Source organism: Balaenoptera borealis (genome assembly GCF_965194805.1).
Source record: "Balaenoptera borealis genome assembly, chromosome: 20".
Classification (NCBI taxonomy): Eukaryota; Metazoa; Chordata; class Mammalia; order Artiodactyla; family Balaenopteridae; genus Balaenoptera; species Balaenoptera borealis.
The window spans coordinates 45,751,646-45,774,543 of NC_138879.1; the positions used below are offsets into that span (position 1 = coordinate 45,751,646).

Sequence of the window (22,898 nt, forward strand, 5' to 3'; positions counted from 1 at the left end):
TTAATAGCGAAAAAACAGAGAATGTTTGTTTTCAGTGAATTACTTTAAATTTGCTTTGTTGATGTTTCTATCCTATTATCCAGTTCATGCTAGACTTTAAGTTTGTTTGTTTGTTTAATTAACTCATTCGTTCTTTGATGTCCTGCTCCAGTTCTCCTGTGTGTACAGAGAGGAGCCCATCAGCCTCAGGCTATAAGGACACCAGGTCATTTACACCTGGGCCTGTTCCTCTGCATCAGCTGTTCCTGATGAGCATTTCTCTGAACGCAAATGTGGGTTTTTCCCTGGAGGAAATTCTCTCTGTGGCTTCTGTGCAAAATTGCCTGGATCTTTCTCCTCTCTTCCTTATCACTAGATTTTAACTAAGATTTGCTTAGGATCAGGAATAACCTATCTTTATCCAATACAGAACAGGTAAGGAACACAGTCCCAAAGATGGTGGCCGTATCTCTGGTACAGTCACCTCCAGAGCTGAGAACTTATGGTTCTGTGGAGCAAGGGTGCTTGGGAGCCAAAGCCTCTCTTCCCTGACCTGTTCCATCTCTGGAGAGTTCAGACATTTCCAGCAATATTAATTACTGAGTATGGAACACCTACAATGAGATGGGCCCTGTAAAAATATTTAACACATATTTTCATATGAAAATCTTATGACAGCCTCATGACATGAGAATTATTATTATTTCCACTTTACTGATGAGGAGAAAGACTCAGAAAGAGATTAAGTCACAAAGCTGGTAAGTGATGGAGCTGGGATTTGAACCCAAGTGGCTCTGACTGCAAGCCTGTGCTGCTCCCTCAGAGGCCCACCTTTTCTGCTATGTTAGGCAGGGTCAGAGGGGCTGAGTCATCCTTAGTAGCCAACTCTGGTTAAGATCTGCGTCAGCGTTGAGGTTCAGGAGGTCTGGGTCCAACCACGGCATGGATTGATAGTGTGGAGCTTACTAGCATTCAACGTGCCCAAACTGAGTTTCTGGACTTGCAAAGGGACCACGACCCTGCCATTCTCTGAGGCTCTGACCACCTCCTCCCTCTCTGGCACTTCTGGCCTCTTCTCTTCGGGGAAGGGAAGAGAAACCAATGCTCACCAAACACTCACTGTGGTATCTGGCACAGTGGTAGGCGCTTTACGCTGTCTCCTCCTCCAATCCTCACAAAAACCCACTTTCTAGGTAAGAAAACCGAGAAGGCGCGTACCTTGCTGAGAGCCCCCCAGCTGGTAAGTGGCAGCAGTGGGATTCACACCCAGGATGGATCTTGGGGGGATGTTTGTGTGTCTACAACACTCCCCGGACTGTGATTTCCTCACAGGCAGGACTCTGTTTTACTCATCATACTGTGGGCACTAAATAAATGTTTGCTGCCTCACGGTCCTGCAATGGGGGTTCTCTGTACAAACCTCTTATTCCCATCTGGTCTCTTCTGTCAGCTGTAAACTATGGAGAATAAGACTTGTCGATCCTGATTCCCAGGGACGTGGGGAAAACAAGGGAGGTATAATCTCTAAATTTAGCAACAATAAGTAGATAGTAAACCCAATTGCCATGGGGATGAAGGGAGGGCAGGACACTCTGAAATTGCTTAGTAGCTCTTCCTGGAGCCAACAATAGCCATGAAATGCATCATCCTCTGGCCTGGCTGTCCCATCTTCAGGAATGTACGAGCTGACTTAAAGAAAGGAAGAGAAAGAAAACCTCCACAGACCAATACAAAAATGCACTGTCTATAATAGCCCTAAATTGGAAATAATTAACTCCCTAGAGTTAGGGAGGGGTTAGGTAAACTATGTTACTTCAGTACAATACACTGTTGTGTTGCCATTTAAACTAACAAATATGTGGACAATGTAACCATATGGAAAACTCCTCCTAAAAGAACATCATTCAAAAAAAAACTAGCACCTAAATAGAAAGCAAACAGTGATCGTAACAATGTTGTAAATTGTGCAAACTGGACACAATAGAGACATTTGGTATTTATTTTGTTATGTATTTGTTACTTACTATTTATTTCTATTATAAAGATGGCTAAACAGTCAATAAAAAAGAAAAAGCAGAGGAGATAATAGCTAAAAGCATTTGTTCTCAAAGAGGAGAAATCCAAGAAATGTGCTGAGGGACCCATCTACCCTCAGCCCCAAAGGCTTCCAAGGCTCAGGGGGCTGGGTCAGGCTGGGTTTTACCCTCTGCATCATGAGCAAGGACCATCCACCCTTCACTTATCATCCTCTGTGCCCCTCACAGGAGGGTACAGGTGCACAAATGCCCCCAGGGGGATCGTTCCACCCACCAGGCACCCCTCAGGCATGGAGTGCTCAGCCTGGACAAATGTGTCGCGGACATCCATGCCAGATGTCCACCCACTGCAAGCCCCCGAGGGCAGTGGACACCCTGAGAAAGACTGCCTAGGGGAAGGGAAGATCCTGCTGCCTGTGGCCAAGGGAACGTGGCAGCTCTTCTCTCTACCAACTCGCACACACGCTCCGGGCTTCTCATGGCATCCTCCTCTCTCTCCTTTCCCATTTGAACACAGAGGGGAGCTCCCACTTGACCCTCTCCCTGCCAGTCCTAGCCTAGTACCGACTAATCTAAGGATGTGGAGGAGGATGAAGGTGCAGGGAAGAAATAACAGTAAGAACAGTTAGCCTTTCTTGAGCATGTACTAAGTGCCAGGTACCGTGCTGAACGCTTTACATGCATTATCTCCTTTAATCCTCACAACATCCCTCTGAAGTAGATACTAGTATGATTCCTACTTTACAAATGAGCAAAAGGAGGCTTAGAAATGACCTGCCCAAGGTCTCATAGCAGCGAGTGGCTGATTGGGACTTATGCCCAGGTCTGTCCTCCAGCAAGAACCTCAGAGGCTCATGTTAGGGGATGGAAGGAAGCCCTGCCCCCACCTCCCTTGGTTCGCCTGTGCCATTGTCCTTCCATGACATCACCTGCCAGAGCAACAGTTTGGGTAGAAAGCTGGGGTTTCCAGAGATGGCCTACCCCTCCACCCACCCATGACTGGAATAAGCTTTATACAGAGCCGCTTGGGAGGAATGGGGGGGCTCTGCAGGGACTGGCCTAAAGGCCATGCTGCCAGAGGAGAAAGGGGAGAAGAGCTTGGCAGGGACACCCTGGCCTCTTTGGTCCAGCCTCCAGCGAGAGCCCTCCCCCCACCCAGGGCGGAACAGAAAGTAGCCAAGCGCGCGGCCACTGTCGGCCAGGCCAGCCTGGAGGAAGCAGGTGCGCTGGGATGGCTTCCTGCTGCCACTGCAGTTGCAGAGGCCCGGGCTTCCTCCTCCAACGGCCAGACCTGCTGGAGGCACCCCCTTCTCTGGGGATACTCACTGCCCCTCTGCAGGGCACTTTGCCAACTGCCTGGCCATCGGCGTGCATGGCCCCAAGTCTGTGACCTGATGCCGGGACCTGGAGGCCCAAGGCGGGGTGAGTTATAAGCTCTACCAGGAAGCACCCACTCTCAGGGTGAGAAGTCTCTCGGGCCCCACCCCCAGCCCGCCCACACATGTCGGCGCTGGTGCCAGTTTTGTGGCTGGAGCGGGGCAGTCCTTGGGCACAGGGAGATACAAATGCTCCTAGGCACATCTCAGGCTCCTGATACACCTCCGCACCAGGCCAGCCCATACTCTCTGCCAACTGCTGACACAACTGAAAACCTTACCCTTGGTGGCCGGGAGGGGCGGCGTGGGGGAACGGAACAGACTGGGAGGCCGCTGTGTCTCTCCTCACTTGCTTTTTTAAGGAACTTACTCCCCAAGATGCCATCTGTGGCCCTTCCGAGTGTCCGATCCACAGAAATGGAGGAGCCCATGCTAAGTCCACTCTCGGGGACAATGAAAGGGGGATCCCTGACAACTCCAAAAGCCACCCCTCTTAAGCCCCTCTCTCTTGTCCACCAGGGGAAGAGGGGGTGGAGGGCCATGCTGGCAACGCAAAGCAGGGACAAGACCTCCAAAGTCATGAGTCAGGCCCAGCAAGCCCTGCCCCTCGCCTCTGAGAGGTAGAGGCTGCGGGGATGGATAATTCTCTCCCCACCAAGGCAGCCTCACGCCTCCCTCCCCACCTACTTCAGCCACCTCGAGGGAAATAACAAAAAGTCCCCTCCTTTCCTAAATGAGGAAACAGCATGAGGAGCCTGGGACATTTCCGGGGTGGGGGGTCAGAGGGACACTCACCCGCATAGCCTGGCCTGCAGCAGGCCAGAGCAAGGAGTCTCCTCTCCGATGCTGCTCCGTTAGCAGCTCAAAATAGCACTGGCAGCAGCCCCGCCCCTGTTCCCCTCCCTCTCTCCAGGCCCCTCCCGTCCAGAGCTGCCCAACCCTGGCCAGAGCCAGTGGGAGAGAGTGAGAGAGTGAGTGGCCTGGAGGACTGCGGGTACCAGGTATGCCGGGAGGAGAGGGTGATACAGCACGCGTGGAAGAGGAGAAGGAGGCTCCTGGAGTGAGGACGTGGGGTGGGGGGCAGGCAGTGTTGGAGGGTTAGGGGCAAGGGACGGGGAGGGTGAGACTTTCCGACTGACACACACCCAGGCTCCCGACAGCTGAGCTGATATGGCCCCTAAAAATAGCAGAGGAATTTGAGACCTGCAGCCCCCCAGCCCCACAGGCCAGGGTCAAAACAGGCACATGCGCGTTCACGTGTACACACACACACCCCAGCACGCATGAACACTCGATCACAGCACAGTGTTCCTGAGAACACACAAATCATAGGCTCACCCCAGCCATCTAATTACTGCGGCAGAGGCCAAGACAACCACTAACGTCACATCCAATACAACACACAGGGCCCACTGCCCACTGTGCGCAAACACAGCCATCCTGCAAAGTCCAGCAGGAGCAGCGACCCACACGATCAGTCTGAGGCCCACTGTGGCCGCCTCCCTGTAATAAATACACCGGGGACGTGCATAGGATCAATTCACGCTCTGCGTAGACATCCCTCTCCCACACACAGCCAGTGACTGCGCAGGCACAGAGGAGGGTGGGGTAGGTGGGGTAGGTGGGGCGTGGTGGGTGGGCCTCGGCCAAGCAGAGAGGAAATCTTGGGTGTCTGGCGGATGAGCGAGGGCTGCCAGTGAGAGGCCAGCGTTCCTCACGAAGAGAAACCTGGCCTGGCTCTTCAGTTAGCACCACAGGGTGCCCAGACCAGGGCTGGGGACACCAGTGAGGCTGAAATGGGAGCTGGGCGCAGGTGGGAAGGAGCCAAAAGACAGGTCTTTTGAAGCTGTCTCAGAAGCTGTCAGCTCTGCAGCAAAAAAGGAAACAGTCGTTGCCTCCCTCTTCCTCTCCAGAAAGAAAAAGGGCGGGGGAGGGGGAGGGGGAGGGGAGGGCGGGGGTGCTGAGAAGCCAGAGCAGAGCTGTCTCCTAACCAGTGCCCAACAGGGTGTCTGGAGACCCCAGGCCTGTCACCCTGGCCGGTCCTGTGAGCCCAGTGGGTCCTGTAAACAGTATTACTTTCTCTGCGAAGAGGTTGCTAAGCACTGCCCAAGAGGACCAAAGCCCAGCTCCGGCTCCTACTGCCACTCGCTGTACAAGCCGTTAGGACGCTGGGCTCGTGATTCTGCTTTCTAGGGAGTGGTGTGTCTTCCCGGGGAGGTGGTCTGGCCCTTCGGGGCACGTGCCATGTCACAGGTCTTCGTACCTCCAGTGCTTTCTTGACACAGTGGTGCCACTTGCCTCAGTGGCACACTGAAATCCCCAGTGGGACTTTAAAAATACTGATGCCTGGATCCCACCTCTTCCCCCTAGTTTCTGATTTAATTGGTCTGGGAGGGCGGCTCGGGCACTGGGAATTTTAAAAGCTCCCCCCGTGATTCTTACATACAGCCACAGCCGAGAGCTGCTTGACTGGAAGGTCAACATAAAGCCTAGTGCAGAGGTGCCCATTTGTTATATCAATGAGAGAGTCAGTGAATGAAGGAATGAATGACTTAGCTGTGTGACCATGGGCAGGTGACTTAGATTGCCCTCATCTGCAAAATGAGGATTATGCTGCACTGACTCTCTTAGCATGAAATTGGTGAAGTCTCAGTCAGTGAAAGGGCTTTGGTTTTCAAAATGTGGTCTCCAGACCAGCAGGACCAGCATCACCTAGGAACTTGTTAGAAATATAAATTCTAGGGCCCCACCCCAGACCTACTGAATCAGAAACCCAGCATTTATGTTTTTACCAGCCCTCTCTGGGTGATTCTGAGAACCACTGCTTTAAAGGAATTATTCACACTGTACTGTGGTTAAGTTAGTGAGGCCTCCAGAGCCAGACTGCCTGATTCAATAGTGGCTCTTCCATGCAGTAAACTACACGACTTAACTCTGTGCTTCCATTTCTTCACCTATAAAATGGGGGAAATAATAGTGCCTACTACATAGGGTTATTGTAGGGATTAAATGAATTAGTACTTGCAAAGTCCTAAGAACAGGGTCCAGCCCATATGTTTTCAATAAGTTTTAACAATTATTATCTATCTGTGATCATTGGGGTGGGGGAGAGGCACCACAAGCAAAATTTTCAGGTGACTGAAGCCTACCCCCTTTAAGGGACAAAATACTTTCTATTTTAAGTAGGTTTCTAAATTCTATTACTATTTCCAATCATAAAAATAACAAACATTTTATAGACTCTCTAACTTTCTTTGGTAAAATACTCTGAACTCATCTCTAACATCTTAAACTCTGAGCTCCTGACTTACAGCCTGGCTTCTGCCCCACCAACACCCCAAACCACTCTCCAAGGGCACCAGCCCCGTCTCGGCACCGCAGTCAACCTGAAGCCTCGGGCTACCCCCATGTTAGCAAGGCCAGACGCCCTTTGTGTCTGTGTATCTGCGGTTTAGTTCTTTTGTCCCCTACCCCTGCCAGACCATCGGCTGTCACTCTGCCTGTCAGCATGCCTGTCTTGAGCAGTCTCACCTCCTTCTAATATGCTGTTTCTGCCAAAGGCTGTAAAGCCAGATAACCAAGCCTGATAGAAGAGTCCAGAGCAGAACAAATGGGATGTCAGCGAACACACAGCCTCTCCTGTGAGTGAAAGGCCTGGGTTTTCACACGCAGACTCAGTGTTCTCTACGTTGGCTGCTTGAGGGCCTTCGAGGCTCACCTGCCATTCGGCAGTGCCCTGGAAGATGATTTCTGGGTGACCGAGTGTCACTTCATCTGCACAGTCTTGTCTGACTTACTAGTAGTAACCGTGGGCCCGTCCGTTCCGAGTTTCTACTCAGATGACTAGATCCTGTCCATTCTGTCTCTGAGATGCTTGGTGTTACTGACGGAGACCATCTCAGGGCAGTTTCACTTCCCTTAGTGAAAAGGGAAACCTCTTCATTCAGAGGGGGAAACTGGGGCCCTGGCAACCCACTCAGCTTCACACATAATCACCATTAGTCCCTCTGCTGCTCAAAGCTCAGTGCTGTCTCAGGACCTGGTCCTTAAGCCTGCCCTATGGCTCTGGGGGCCACGCGGTCACTCCCAAGGGCAGCCGGACCACCTCCAGGCACCTCAGCCTCCCTCTAAGGACAGCCACAATCTGGGCCCTCCTCAGCACTTCACCCTCAACTTCCTCTCACCCTCGCCCTCTCCCCAGCACTCCAGGCTCTCACTCTCTCAGGTAGATCATCCCACGGCTCCCTGCCCTCATCTCCCACAGAGCCTTTACTTATGAAAGCTTCTCCACCAGCCCCTCCACCTTCCCCATTTCTCAAAGTCCATCTTGAGTTCCACCTCCTTCATGAAGCCTTTCCCAAAACCCAAGACCTGCGTGGTAACAGAGTGCAAAGTCTGAATCCCAGCTCGGCCTCTTTCTTGCAGTCTGACCTAAGGGAAAGTTACTCGATTTTTTAGACTTTCCACTTTTTGCCTTATAATAGTACACTTACCTTATGGGGTTGTCGTGAGAATTAAAAAAAAAAAAAATAGTGGGACTTCCCTGGTGGCACAGTGGTTAAGAATCCACCTGCCAATGCAGGGGACACGGGTTCGAGCCCTGGTCCAGGAAGATCCCACATGCCACGGAGCAACTAAGCCCGTGTGCCACAACTACTGAGCCTGCATTCTAGAGCCTGAGAGCCACAACTACTGAGCCTGGGTGCCTAAAGCCTGTGCTCGGCGGCAAGAGAGACACTGCAATAAGAAGCCCGCGCACCGCAACGAACAGTAGCCCCCACTCGCCGCAACTAGAGAAAGCCCAAGTGCAGTAACGAAGACCCAACACAACCAAAAATAAATAAATAAAATAAATAAATTTATTAAAAAAAAAAGAAGTACATGGAAAGCACCTAGCATTAGGCCTAGCAAATTGTCAGTAGTGATTAAATTATTATTAAAAACCACAGTGTTCACTGTCTATACCTAAACATCAGCACATATGCATGGTGGTTCTTGAGTATACTCAACACGGTGCTCTATTACATACAGGGGAGTCACATACCATGTGGGATTAGATTCTAAAGTCAGCAGGTAAGGCAGAAATAGAATATAGTCAAAATTACTCTTAAAAATCCCTAAACTTGCTCACAAAGTATAGTACACATGGGTTTGTATATACCATTCTATATATCTGAAAGCATAATGTATACAGTCATGTACAGCATTGAGTAAAAGTATACAAAATACAATGGTTACAATTTCAGACTACAGTAATATATAGTTTCCTACACAACCACATACAGGTATCCTCCATTTTTTGAAGGTTTGTTTTATGCCACTTGGCTTTTACGAAAGGCATACATTAGTACCTGTTTCCGATAAGCAAAAGAAATCTGAAGAGGATTTTCGCTTTTACAAAAAAATGCTAAGAACAAAAATAGTGTCCAGTGTTTGTTTTGCAGCAAGCGTTATAGAGGCAGAACACAGGCCGGGTAGCACTGCCAAGCTCCTTCCCCAGGAACTACACTCAGCATCTCAGCATCAAACCATCAAAGCTTTGAAGTGAATCTGTATGTGTGCTTTATCTCGATTTTTAAAAATGCATCCATTAGCAAAATGTGCCTTAAGGTCATTGCTTCTTTACTTTACGCCATTTCAGCTTCCAAAAGGTTTCATAGGAACGCTCTACTTTCGGATTGCGGGAGAGGGGAACTGTAATTGAATTTATTGAAGTTTAATGAGTATATGCCATGACTAAACTGATGTTTTGATGGTAATCTATTTGTGTCATGTGCTTAAGCCTTCTCCCCCTGGAGAACAGGGACGATTTCCTACTTCCTTTAGATACCATCCTACTCCCCAGAACCAGGCACATAGTAGGTGTTCAATAAATATCCATTGGATTTAACTAACTGATCTGAAAGGTACATGTGCAATTAGCCAGGCAGAAAAGAATGGGGAACAAAGGGATATCCAGATTGAGTAACAACTTCAACTACTCTGCTCTCCCACGTTGGTAGTGTTGGGTGAGTGAAAGGGCCTTGGCTCTGTTTCGGGCACTGGGTCAGGCAAAGTGGTTAAGCAGAGCTGGGAGCAGGCTAGACAGGAGGCTGTGAGGAGTAAGTCGTTTACTCTTGCAACTAATGATGATGTGTAATACCTCACGGTGAACACTGTGGGGAAGCACAATGCCTGTTGTGGGGTTTTTTGTTTTTTGTTTGTTTCATCCCCTTACCACTAGACTGTGAACTTCTTGAGGCTGGTTTAGAGGGAGGTAGTTTGTAAAACATTGAGACTGAGGTTCTAATTAGCATTTTAATTAAAGAATACTCCTCTGACCCCATTTGTCTTTCTAGTTCCCCTTTAAATCAAAACTCTTAAAAGAAAAGGGGGGGGTGGGCTATAAACACTGTCTCCATAAATGGATACTAATTATGTAGTGCTTGTGTTATGACTAATTTGCAATGTATAAAGTGTCACTAATAGAACTCTTTATTTAAGGAAGTTGGGGGAAGTCTTGTTTCCAGCACTATGCTCTCAGGGCTGGGGAGAGCCTGGAGCATTTATGCTTCCTGGAGACTCCCCACCACCAGACAGATGCATTCTTCGGGATGGTCAGTTCAAAGGTTTCTCAGCACCTGTGCCTTCCCTCTGTTGGCAATGATTATCCTTTATTACTTTTTTTTTTTTTTTTTTTTTGGTGTGTAAGAAATGTCTTCTCTCCTATAAAATAACAGTGTAAGTGTGTCAGTAGACAGTGAATGGTACCCTTTGAGATACCAAGGTTTTTTTCTGAAATTTTACTGGGCATCAATAACCAGTGGATCCCAAAGGAAGGGAACAGACCCTCTTGAAGCCTAGGGGTGGCCGCAGGGAGGGGAAGGAGGTCTGAGAGGAAACCCTCCGAGACCAAAGGTGTACGCGCAGGGATGGACCCAGACATCCCTGCCCAGGAGCTGCCTCGCTGGGTTGCGGCCGAGTCAGCCCCCGGCCCCGCCCCCAACCCCTGAGGCCTACGCTTCCTGACCCCAACGGCCCCGCCGCCAGCGCAGGGGCGGAGTCGGGGGCGGGGCCCGGCTGGCACATGCGCCTGGAGGCCCGGTGTGCACCCGCCCTGTAGTGCCACTAGAGCCCGGCAGAGGGCGGCCGCCCCCTTCTCAAGGGCCAGGCAGCGCCCAGGCCGCGGGATCGCACCTCCTTGGGGTCGCCCTCCCGGTCCCGCCCCCAAGAGGCGCCCCCTGGGAGCTGGAGGCTGAGGGGGCAGAAGCGGCAAGATGGCCTCTCCCTTTACCCTGGAGGGATACGTCCAGAAGAGGCAAAGATGAGCTCGGCGCAGACTTTGCTTTCATCACTGCTCCATCCCCACAGCCCAAAACAGTCCCTATGTATAGCAGGCACTCAGTAAATGCTTATCGATGGAATAAAATGGATGAATGGATGACTGCATGAGTAAACAGAAGACTCCAGGGATGCCGTGAGCCTGTGTGGTGGGGAGAGGTCTGGGACAAGCAATCCAGGAGGGTCAGTGGGCTCGGAGTGGCCAGCCCCAGATCACTGCCCCAGAGGTGGTCACTGAGGCTTTGGGCTCCCCCAGCCCCTGCCTTGGCACACCCAAAGGTTTGCTCAGAGCCTGTTGACACCACACCATCTCGTGGGCACAGAGCCCAAGCAGGGAAGTCTGGGCTTGTCCTCTCTGAGAAGACCAGGAGACCATCCCCTCGAAGTCAGGTCCCGGCTGCCTGCGGGGACGGACCACCTGACTGGTGGCTCCAGTAGGCCTGCTGCTCCCTGAGGACTCTCAGCTGCTGGGGATTTCCTCATGGCCCCTGGGGACTTCCAAACTGCCTCTGCTTGCCAAGCTCCCACAAGGCCCAAAGCCAAGGGCCAACCTTGAGGATGGCTTTCCAACATCCTCCACCCTCCTGCCCCAAATCCCACCAAGACTTGGGGCACTTCTGAGTCTACTAAATGCACCACGCGTGATATTCCCATCCCCACCCCCTCTGGCAGACAGGAGAGAATAAGCATAATGAAGAATTGTTCTTCTCTTTTTCACATAAACGACAACTCTTCTCTGTTTCCAGAGGATAAAAAAAGGAAACCCAGTTTAAGGGTCAGCCACACCAATTTAAATAAAATATCAGTACGGCCTCCCGGGGTGTGAGTTCGAGGCTGTGCTATTTATTCTCAAAGTCAGAGACACTCCTTTAGATAAGCCTCAGTGTCCTCCAAACACTGGATATTCAATAAATGTTTGAGGATCTGTGTGTTCACCTCTGGAGGCCCCTGTTGGGCTTGTTTCTAGCACTCTTTGAAGTCAAAATAAAGCACAGACCCAATCTCCATAGAAGCAGGAAGGAAGAAGCAAAAGCTTCCACTTTTCCTACCAACCCCCCACCTCTGCATTAACAGCCCTGGCCAAATCCACTGGGGCATGTGAGCACCTGTGCATTACCAGGCTGGGCAGAAAACATGCCTGGCGAGGTGGGGAAGCACTGCCCCAGTAGTGGTGGCACACGGCCAGGGACCCGTTGGCGCTGGGGCATCAGGATTCCTGAGTTGGTGAAGTGTAGAAATTGCCCGAGAGGACAAGCCTTCCTTCCTGAGAGGAAGAGAAAACACCACCCTCCCAGCCTCACCAGGGGGACGGCAAGACGAGACAAGGTTCAAGAGCACCCCACCATTTCTTTCTCAATGAGCTGTCTAGAGCTGCACTGTTCAATACAGTAGCCACTAGCTAAGTGTGGCTATTTAAATTGAAACAAGGGAATGCTTCTGATTAAATTAAAAATGAAATAAAATTTAAAATTCAGTTCCTCAGTCACACTGGCCACATTTCAAGTACTTAATAGCCACGTATGGCTAATGGCTACCAAGTTGGAAAGCACAGACTATCGAACATGTATCACTTTGCAGAACTTTCTACTGGACAGGTCTGGTCCAGAGGATCCCACTTTCAGCTTGTCCTTGTCATCCTTGCCAAAGACTCCTTCGGGTGTTGTCCCTGACCACCTGCTGCTCTCTCCCACCCCTGCCCCAGAGTCTGCTTAGACTCCTGTCCCCATGTGCCGTGTCTTGACCCCCAGGCCTCAGAAAGAAGTGGGGGAGGGGACGGTAGCCACAATGTAACCCCCAGCCTGGGAGCAGAAGCCAGATGCAGAAGGGCTGAAAAGGCAAGGCTGAATGGAAGCCAGCCCCCACCCCAAGGCATCCCAGGCCTGGGAGAAAGCCCCTCAGTGCACACAATCATTCCTTGTTTCTGCAGAGTCTCTGGACCATGCATGGGTAAGACATCTGGAATGCAGTGGCCTGAGGGCTTCCCCACATCACCCGCTGCTGGACTCATCTGATGTTAGTGCTCCCAGAAAGAGAAGTACCAGCAGAACCCTGAACTTTGAAGAGCAAATAAGGCAATGAAGCCTTGTACTGAACAGAATGTTAGGAGTTCTGCCATAGGGTAGTGGGGACCATAACCGGACACCTCCTGGTGATGCCAGATGGATAAAGCAAATGAGGAAGAGGGGAAGGAGGACGTGGTGGAGAAAGGACTCCGGGGCATGCTCACCTTGCTAGAGAGGCTCAATCAAGCTCCTCCAGGAGGAAGGAGGGACCAGGGCACGGATCCAACTGCTATCACATTCTACCGCCGGCACTTAATTTGAAAGGTTTTGATACAGTAGCTAGAAAATCCAAGGTGGGAGCTCTGGGCAAGCTCATATGTGTGAGGGAGGGAGCAGAGAACAGACCCGGGAACTGGCAGGTCAGGGCTGCCTCTCTGTTCTGTGCCTCGATTCTTGCTTAGCCCTAATCCACATGGGCTGTCAGAGGCAACACAGGTGCGAGGAAACACAGTGAGTTGTAAAGAGACCACAAAAAAGAGTTCGTTTGCTCAACTAGAAAACAAATAGGAAAGAAGTCTGGTTATCAAAAGGTATTGGTATCAGCCAAGAATTTGACTGAAGGAAATCACAGGCAAAGTAGCACAGTTTTGAAAACTGGCATCAAACAGATTTGACTGGATGTCCAGGGCAAAGCAATCCCACTCTGAGGCTACCACGTGGCCCTGAGTAAGCTCGGGGACCAGTCTGGGCCTTATTTCCCTATCTCCACCTGGAAGGCGCTTTGGGCAAAAGCACCATCCTAAGGAGAAGAGTAAAGCCCACCCCACCCTCCATGAGCTGAGCTGAGTCGTTAACAGGCTGTGGCATTCCTGGGGGCAGATGACCCATCAAGCTCCCAGGCACCAAGTGCTTCTCAGCCATCAGAGACAGATCAGTGATGATGACAATGACACTATTCTAAGTGATTTACATGTGTTGATTCATTAATCCTCAAAACAGCCTCACAAGGAAAGTACTAGTATTCTTATTTTACAGATGAGGAAAATGAGGCACAGAGAAATCAACCTGCCCACGGTCACCCAGCAAGGCAGCAGCAGAGCCAGGATTCAAACCCAGGCAGTCCGGCTCCAGAGTCTGTGCCATGCCCAGTACATACCAGTGGATCAACAACACATACACAGTCATACACAGCTCCTGATTTGTGGGCCCTTCTGCCTATGCTGGCTTCCTCTTCCTTCTCCTCCCCCAAATGAGCTGAAAGTAGTTTGTACAGCCAAAACCAGCCTTCCCATCCAACTTCATATTTGCCAAGCATCTGGTTCTACAGCAACAATAAGAGCTGCAGTTTGGGGATTTTGAAGAGAATGGGTGGGGAGGGAAGATGGGGGACTCTTTATAGCAGGGGCTCCTCTTTCAGAGGCACAGAGAGAGACCTCAGAACCAGCGGTCTGGACTTCCCTGGTGGTCCAGTGGTCAAGACTCCGCGCTTCCAATGCAGGGGGCACGGATTTGATCCCTGGTCGGGGAAGTTCCACATGCTGCATGGCACGGCCCCCCAAAAAAACCAGTGATCTAAGGAAGACACAGGGGCTGGGTGGGGAACCCAGGGTCCCGATAAAAAACAGGAAAGCTGTGCCTTCTTCTGCCCCAGAAACCAAGTCCTCTGGTTTGTGGCCAGCCTTCCTCTGCACAGAGAAGGTGAGGGCTGGTTAGAAGGGCTGGAAGCTGATGGCAGAAATGCTTTGGAAGGGTCTGGGTGAAAAGGACAACCCAGACTAAATTCTGCTGTGTGTGTGTGTGTGTGTGTGTACGTGTGCCAAGCCATTTCCAAGCTGGGTGTCCCGTCACAGAGCCTGGTTCTTCTCCCCAGGTCAGGGCCAAGAAATGATGGGTGGGGGCAGGAAACAATAAAGAAGCCCTGGGAGAGGAATGCAGACAGGCATCCGTGTGACTAGGCAGGGTGGTTCACCTCCCACGACGGAAGGTGAGGGCCTTTTACCAAGCAAGGTGTTCAGGCTGGTACCCCTCACCTTCTCCAAGCCTAGGCCTCATTCCCACCTGCCGCCCCCAACCTCATCTAAACAAAAGACTCCTGTCATTGTCCAGAAATCCTGAAGCCAGAATCAGGATCACTGCAGGCTGCCAGAGAAATGGGGGCTCCTCCAGGCAAAGCCAAGTCCTAAGGGGAATAAGGATTTTGCTGGCCACTTGATTCCAGGCAGACAGCCCACAGCCGTACCCCCAGGTTTCTCAGGCGGTGCGCCCAGTTTCCTTCTCGCCTCTATTGATCTTGATGCATGGCCAAGTGAGTGGGGCCTCAGACTTACCCTGTGCCTGTGTCCTTTAGGTAACCTAGGCCGCCTGCAGAGGAGGATGCAAGGCTGTGCCAGGCCCAGCACAGGCTGGGTCCCCTGTGCCTGAAGTGCCAGGCACACAGGCTCTCACAGCCTGGACCGCTCCAGGTGAGACAGAAGATGCCAGCCCACCCAGGGAGGAAACCTTTCACTGCTCTGAAGCCGGTGCTTCTGCAGGTGGCTCCACAACCAAACCAGCCCACGGATGAGGGACCTGGGGGTGGGCAGGGACAGGATGCAGGCCGCCAGCGGGAACAAGGACATTGTATCAGACCCCTCCCCTCGCCTTGTCCCCGGAAGGCTCCACCGGACTCTCCAGACACTTTCCCCTTGATGGGATGGCGCTGGGCATGAAACTGGGTGTCACAGAGTCATGACCGTCTCATGCTGCCTGACAGTGCCGTCACCGCTTGGCCTCCAGCCCACGCCACTCCGGGCTGAGATCTATCTTTTCGCAGATGTCTTCTGTTCTAGAGAAAGCACAGGCTCCCAGATCACAGTGATGACATCTTCAGCCTTTCTCTTCCACAGAACCAAGCCCACAGGGTGACAGGGAGCAGGTGCTCCTCAAGGTTTCCTGACATCCTGCCTCGAGTGTGCCAAGGCTTGGGGGACACTGGCACCTGGTCCCTGCAGCCCAGAGCCACGCCCCTCCCCAGCCCACCCCACCTGCAGCCCTCTTCTGCCCAGAGCCGGGGCAGCCTCACAGTCCTGCTGCCAGAGAAGGGAGCCCAGAAAGTGCCCTGTGAGAAACCTCCCTCCCTGTGGGTACCCGCTTGTCCTAGGGCCCAGCAGTGAGAGAAGTTGGGCAGGGAGGGAGGAAGTGAGTCAGCTCCTTGCAGAAATGGGAATTGGAGGGAGGAGCCAGCAGAATGGAGCTCAGAGGGCAGAGGGCACAGGGGCTGGAAAGGTCACTAAGAGAGGGAACCAGGCCCTGGAGGTGCTGTGTGGCCCACAGAGTGGAGGACGGATACAGGTGACAAACTCAGCGATGCTACCTCCTGCCAAGGCTGGGTGGCCCCTACAGGCCCAAGAACCTGGGTCTGGTAGGCACAGCCCCACCTGAGGATGGAATCTGAGGCAGCACCCCTTCCTGACGCACTTACCGTCTGGAGGAAGTGAGGCCCTGTGGGATACGGCCAGCCACGTTCTCGCCTCACTGAGGTTGAGTCTCTGGTCCCCAAGGCCTCCCACTGCCTCTCCTGAGCCCCGCAGCTCCAGAAGCCCAGGCTCCCCCTGGCCTGGCCCAATGGGGAGACAGATGTTTGCATTTCCCAGAGAGGATGGGAACCGAGTCCAGGCCCCAAGAGCAGAGCAGCTGGGGCTGCCCCACATCTGCCCCCGCCCTCTCCGGCAGCCCCTGCCCCTGCGGGAGCTGTCCCCAGGCTCCAGCTGGAATCTGTCGCTCTGACTGGGAAAAATCCTTGCTGTGAAAATTCCCAGCCTACCGACATTCCAGCACACAGGCAGCCCAGGGAAAGCAGAAGGAAAGAAGGCGCCCTGAGCCCTGTCAGGCCACATTCCACCCCCTCAGAGACCTGCAGCCAGTAAGACAGGCACATTCCTCCAAGGTCCCCTGGGCCGACACTGTGTGACCCCATGTGACCCTGAATCTGCTTCTCACCCATGCCTGGTGCCTTCTTTGGCAGGCTGTCCCAGGGACCCTCCTCCCCAGGCCCCTGCTCCTGGCTGTCTAGAGCCCATCTCCCCTCCACTCGTGTGAGGGATGCCGAGGGTCCAGGCACACAAGAAACAAAGTCCTAACACACTGCAGACAAGTCACCAAGGACAGTCAGCGGGGAGGGTTCTAGGAACCCAAACTGAGCTAAACAAGGGAACCCGGACACAGAGAATGGGAAACCAGTTCCTGACTAGAGAACCATCTTCTTTCCTTCAACAAATATCCACTGCTCTCAGGTGCTCCAGTACGGCAGAAATAAGAAGATAACGAATTAATTACAGTCTTGATGAAAGCTACAAAGGAGAAGGAGGAGGTGCAGACCTGACATGGTCTGAGAGGACCAGGGAAGGCTTCCCTCAGGAAACGATATTCAAACCGGGGCCCGTATGTATGAGGACATGAGAGTGGGCAGGGAAAAGCAGGACAGACAAAAGGAACAGCAGAGACCGGATGGTAGAAGCCAGTGAGAGCTCTGCGTTGCCCACCCACCACCTGCCAGGCACTCTGCCAGGCCGCGCTCCTCACCCTCGTCCCACAGTGCCCACTAGGAGAGAACACATTCACCCCTGTGCAACAGAAGAGGACATGTTCTTGGTCAGAGGGGACATTCCGGGGATCTTGCTACCCCAAATGCTACAGAGGTCAGTACCAGCATGTCAGTAAGGGCCAAAAAGGTGAGGGGGCAACGTGCCTGGCCTCCAGGATCTAGCAGGGGAGATGGACGAGGGGCAAAAGCACAACCCTCCCCCACCTCGGGGGACCACACCCGAAGGCTGACAAGACAGATGCCACTTGTCTTCCTGCGGCTTCCCTCAGCCGCCTTTCCAGTACCTCTCCCAGCTCCCACAAGATTACATCCCGCCTGCTGCCACTTGGGCTCACTTCCTCTGGCTAATCCTCTGGAGAGACTGAGAGCAACAGTCACACCATTCTGCAGCATGCCATCCACAGAGTGCGAGGGGCCAGTCACTGCTGCTTCCCCTTTCCTTCTGGAGAAGAGGCTTCTCGTGACAGGGCAGCGGGAACCAGAAGGCCCAGGCCTGGGCTGGGCAGTGGACGTATAAGGATATCCAGAGACTGCCTTCCCCTGCCCTATATAGCTATCTATATGGATATATAGATATCTATCTCTCCTATCCATAGTGAAGGGCAGGAAGCTGATACCTTGAGTTCAAATCCTGACCAGTCACTTAATAAACGTGAAACCGTAGGCAACTTAACCTTAACCTTAACCTCTCTGTAAACCAGTTTCCTCATCTGCCAAACAGAGATTATTATAATACCTACTTCAAAGGGTTGCTGGGAAAATTTAATGAGTTAATATGTGTGAAACATCTAGAACAGTGTCTAATGAAAGCAGAGTGAACGCTAGCCATGATCTTTGTTCTTGCTCCTATTTTTCATGCCCTTCCCTCAAGGCATTTCTGTTCGGCTGAATCTTTACCGGATCAATTAAATACCACTTAGGGAACACGTACACGCTATGCACTGTACTGGGTGCCATACAGAACACTGGGCAAACACCCCACGTTCTTCCCTGCCCCAGAGTTTGTGCAAAGTGGCCGGGCTGAGCCAGGCTGGGGCAGAAAGCCATGCCCTGATTCTGAGGAACATATGGCGGGAGATTAAGGGAGCCAGAGTGGTGACCCAGGCCTAAGGAAATAGTTTCCCAACCAAACTAGAGCCAACAACTGAAAAAATCAGCTTTGCTGACACTGTCCCCTGTATTTCACAGAACGGAAGCTGCTGCCAAGCACCACGCGGGACTCTAGGGTTGGCTGGGCCCCCCCCAAACTGCACAGCAAGAGGTGGGGGGCCATGAAGACTCCATTCCTTGGCAGTGCCTGTCTGGCACGGTGGGCACCCACAGTGCTGCAGATGCCTGGGGCACATCCGTACCCGCTGCCCGGACGGACAAAGGAGGCGCCAGGCAGCCTGCCCAGGCAGCAGGGGAGCCCTCACCCCAACTGGTCACCAGTCTCCGCCCCACGATGCTGCTCTCCACCCCAGGCTCCAGTGAGGAGAATCCAGCAGCTTAGTGTAGCGGGGTGGCGGGAGCCCTGCTGGCAGGCAGAACGCGTGCTTGTGGTTTCTGGGAAATGCTGTAGAGATTTGCAGCATTTTTAAAATACTTGTGTTCCCACCCGCCACACATGCCCCCCTTCACCCCACTCCTCACCCACCCCCAGTCTGGGTGTTTGCATATCTGGTATTTTCCAGAACCACTTCAATGTAAATAAGAGAGATTAGAAGGGAGAGGAGGACAAGGTGGCCAGGGAGAGTCAGGATGGGCCAGAGGAGTTCTGGCCAGGGCTGGAAGGGGCCGGAGCAGGCTACCTCAATCAAGGCTCTGCCCTGCACCAGGACTCCAAGCTGTGCCTGCACAAACAACCGATGACCATGACATGTACCCACACCCAGTCCAGTGCGGCCTGGGCACTGTGCCCACCACCCACGGGCTGGGTGGCCAGGGCACTCTGGGACTGTAGTTCATCTAGCATCTCACTGGGAAAAAAGCAGAATGGTCCTCTGAAGACAAAAGGGAGACCTAGCAGAATAGAAGTGACCTAGTCTACCACACTATCCTGCTGGTCCCATGTACCCCACTAATCCAGGACAGACAACCCCCCAAAATGCTCCCAAAGACCTTTCACCCACCAGTTCTCACACCCTTGACACCTACCCACCCGCCTCTCATTACCAAAACGACATAGTTTGGGTTCCACTCTGAGCCCCCAAACCAGGGCTCTCACATGGTGAGACTCTGATGCCAGAGGTGCCAGAAGCTTTGGCGCAAAATGAAGTAAAAAATTCCTGGAGTAACATTAGGAACAGAGAATTCTAGAACCCTGAACTCAGGCAGTACCCAACTTCTCCACCACCAGAAGCCAGTGGGAAGCCCACTGCCCAGAAGCTGGCCTGGCAAGGCCTGGAAGCAGCACAATTTCAAGTCTCCCCTTGGAATCTTGCAGGCCCCACTCCTGACAGCACCCAGGGACCCTGGGGACAAGGTTGGTGAGGCTCATACCGTTTCCGCCCAGGGGACTAGGGCCTTCCACTGCAGCAAGGGGGCCCCTGCCTTCTCCCAGATGCAGGCAACCCTGAAAAAAAGCTGGAAAAAGAAAGAGAGCATCCAGCGTCCCATCTTTCCCGCCAGCTGGCTGTTTTTGACAGAGCTACAGAGAAAGAGTTTGGACAAAAGCGTTAGGCGTCCCGTTGGAAAGAAAACCTCACCAGGGGCAAGAATGGGAGAGCACTAGGACGGATTAATTAAAGAGGCTGCAAAATTACCTTTCTTGGATGGCATTAGAGACTGGGCAGAGGGAAGGGTACTAATCTTCCTAAGCATTTACTACCGGCTAAAGTCTATATAAGTGACATCATCTAATACACAAACATGTTTATCTTAAATAAAGGCCCACAAAGCATGGTATACAGAATAAAAAACAAGTCTCCCTTGAGCTCCAATCTTATTCTCTTTCTGAGAGAAAACTGTAGTTAGTTGGGTGTGCATCCTTCTCTGATTTAGTCCTCTCAATTCTGGGAGGATAGAATAGAGCCGGTTTATAGAGGTCACGGGTCACTTCGCCTCAGAGGCCTCTCCTAATGGCCACCCCTTTTCTCCCTAGCACAACTGGCCACTTCCTCTTTCTCACCCCATTGCATAGCTGTGCAGACCTCTGTGATAGCAGTTATGGTGCTTGGTTGCATTTCTTCACTTAGGTCTATGCTTCCTCAAGGAAAGATTGTATTTTATTTATTTAATCCCCCTGTGCCTGGTACAGTGCCGGTTCTTAAGCACACTTCATTCAGTGTTTAAGGGAGTGAGTAAACTGAGGCTCACAAAGTTTGGTAACTTTAGTAAAACTCAAACACAGGTCTTTCTGACTCCAAAGTCTACGCTCTTTACACTATAACATGCTCTCTTCCCAATTCTGGAGTGTGGATGTGGTTTAGATGGACACGACGACCTCTTAAGGAACCTGACAGCCCTATAGCCTTTGTTTGTTTGTTTATTTATCTATTTATTTATTTACGGCTGAGTTGGGTCTTTGTTGCTAGGCACAGCCTTTCTCTAGTTGCGTCCAGTGGGGGCTTCTCTTGTTGCGGAGCACAGGCTCTAGGTGTGCGGGCTTCAGTTGTTGTGGCTCGCAGGCTCTAGAGTGCAGGCTCAGTAGTCGTGGCGCACGGGCTTAGTTGCTCCGCGGCATGTGGCATCTTCCCGGACCAGGGCTCGAAACCATGTCCCCTGAATTGGCAGGTGGATTCTTAACCACTGCGCCACCAGGGAAGCCCCCTATAGCCTTTGAGTACAAACCCCAAGGTCCAACAGAAGAAAGTGTACCACGGATCTCGGGCAAATGCCTGACAGCTCAGGAAACTAGCCTTGACTGGGAGGGAGTGGTAGGCCTTCCTTTAAACCCCCATCTCTCCCCTCCCACCACATCCTCAGAAGCTCAGGGGAGCAGTGCTTTCTAGGTACGGCTCCCATGCAGGCCAGCTCCTCTGGCTCTTGGTGGCAGAGGGACAACCACATCGGCCAGGGTTTAGCCAGCTGGGCTTTTCTGAGCTCAGCAGAAACATCTTACATTTCCAGACAACACATTTGTCCCCCGTGAAGGGCCCACTGAGGATACAAACAGAAGGGACCTCTCTCCCCTCTCCCAGGTCCTAGTCCCGGCCAGGCTTCTACCCCTTCTTAATGGTTATTGACTTTCCCACTCAGACTCATGGACCTGGAGGAAGGAATTCTGAACCAACTGGGGTTTTAAGATCCTCATCGTTACCAACACCTGCCTCAATCTCGCCAACTCAAGGAACTCTTTGCCTTTAGAAAACTTAAGGGTAATTGATCCCAAAACAGATGTCCCTAGAACATTTTCCCTGAGGAGCCAAGGAAAGAATGTAGCATCTTCTCCTAAACCTGGCAGTCACGCTTGACCCCTCTTCTCTTCCTTCTCCCACACCAACCAATCAACAAGACTACAATGCACCCCAATGTTCATAGCAGCAGTATTTGCAATAGCCAAGACCTGGACAGATGAATGGATAAAGAAGATGTGGTATATATACACAATGGAATATTACTCAGCCATAAAAAAGAATGAAATAATGCCATTTGCAGCAACATGGATGGACCCAGAGATTATCATACTAAGTGAAGTAAGTCAGAGAAAGACAAATATCCTATGCTATCACTTATATGTGGAATATAAAAAAATGATACAAATGAACTTATTTACAGAACAGAAACTGGGACTTCCCTGGTGGCACAGTGGTTAAGAATCTGCCAATGCAGGGGACACGGGTTCGAGCCCTGGTCTGGGAAGATCTCACATGCCGCGGAGCAACTAAGCTGTGTACCACAACTACTGAGCCTGTGCTGTAGCGCCCGTGAGCCACAACTACAGAGCCCATGTGCCACAACTACTGAAGCCCGTGCACCTAGAGCCCATGCTCCACAAGAGAAGCCACCTCAATGAGAAGCTGGCACACCACAACGAAGAGTAGCCCCCGCTCGCCACAACTAGAGAAAGCCCGTGCGCAACAACAAAGACCCAACACAGCCAAAAAAAAAAAAAATAATAATAATTAATTAATTAATTAATTAATTTTTTAAAAAGAACAGAAATAGATTCACAGACATAGAAAACAAACTTATGGTTACCAAAGGAGAAAGGGAGGGAGAAGGATAAATTAGGAGTTTGGGATTAGCAGATACAAACTACTATATATAAAATAGATAAACAACAAGGTCCTACTATATAGCACAAGGAACTATATTCAATATCTTGTAATGAACTATAATGGAAAAGAATCTGAAAAAAAAACATATTTTATATACATATATAAATCTGAATCACTTTGCTGTACACCAGAAAGTAACACAACATTGTAAATCAACTATATTTTAATTAAAAAAAAACTGAAATAAAAAAGACAACAGTCGGGGCTTCCCTGGTGGCGCAGTGGTTGAGAGTCTGCCTGCCAATGCAGGGGACACGGGTTCGAGCCCTGGTCTGGGAAGATCCCACATGCTGCGGAGCAACTGGGCCCGTGAGCCACAACTACTGAGCCTGCGCGTCTGGAGCTTGTGCTCCGCAACAAGAGAGGCCGCGACAGTGAGAGGCCCGCGCACCGCGATGAAG

At 51.6% G+C, this 22,898-nt stretch overlaps 1 protein-coding gene and 1 long non-coding RNA gene across 27 annotated transcripts in view; one reads left to right on the plus strand and one right to left on the minus strand.

The window, feature by feature from the left end:
* The window catches only part of MYO18A (myosin XVIIIA), a 96,624-nt gene that overhangs the window by 57,553 nt on the left and 16,173 nt on the right, over positions 1 to 22,898 (minus strand). For 2 of the 26 annotated variants that reach the window (XM_082372653.1, XM_082372652.1), the window contains exon 1: positions 4,187 to 4,282. The exons of 22 other annotated variants lie outside the window; for them this stretch is intronic. Coding sequence is in view for 1 of the 4 variants with exons in the window: in XM_082372661.1 (XP_082228787.1) it covers positions 4,187 to 4,192 (6 nt within the window). In the remaining 3 variants the exon portion in view is untranslated. Of the gene's footprint in view, positions 1 to 4,186; positions 4,283 to 22,898 lie in introns of those variants that run through there. 2 more of the 26 variants (XM_082372661.1, XM_082372654.1) reach the window with 1 other exon arrangement.
* LOC309618660 lies at positions 2 to 22,309 on the plus strand. The gene is made up of 3 exons (XR_014238576.1): positions 2 to 3,437; positions 4,305 to 4,392; positions 15,062 to 22,309. It is a non-coding gene; the product is annotated as an uncharacterized lncRNA (long non-coding RNA).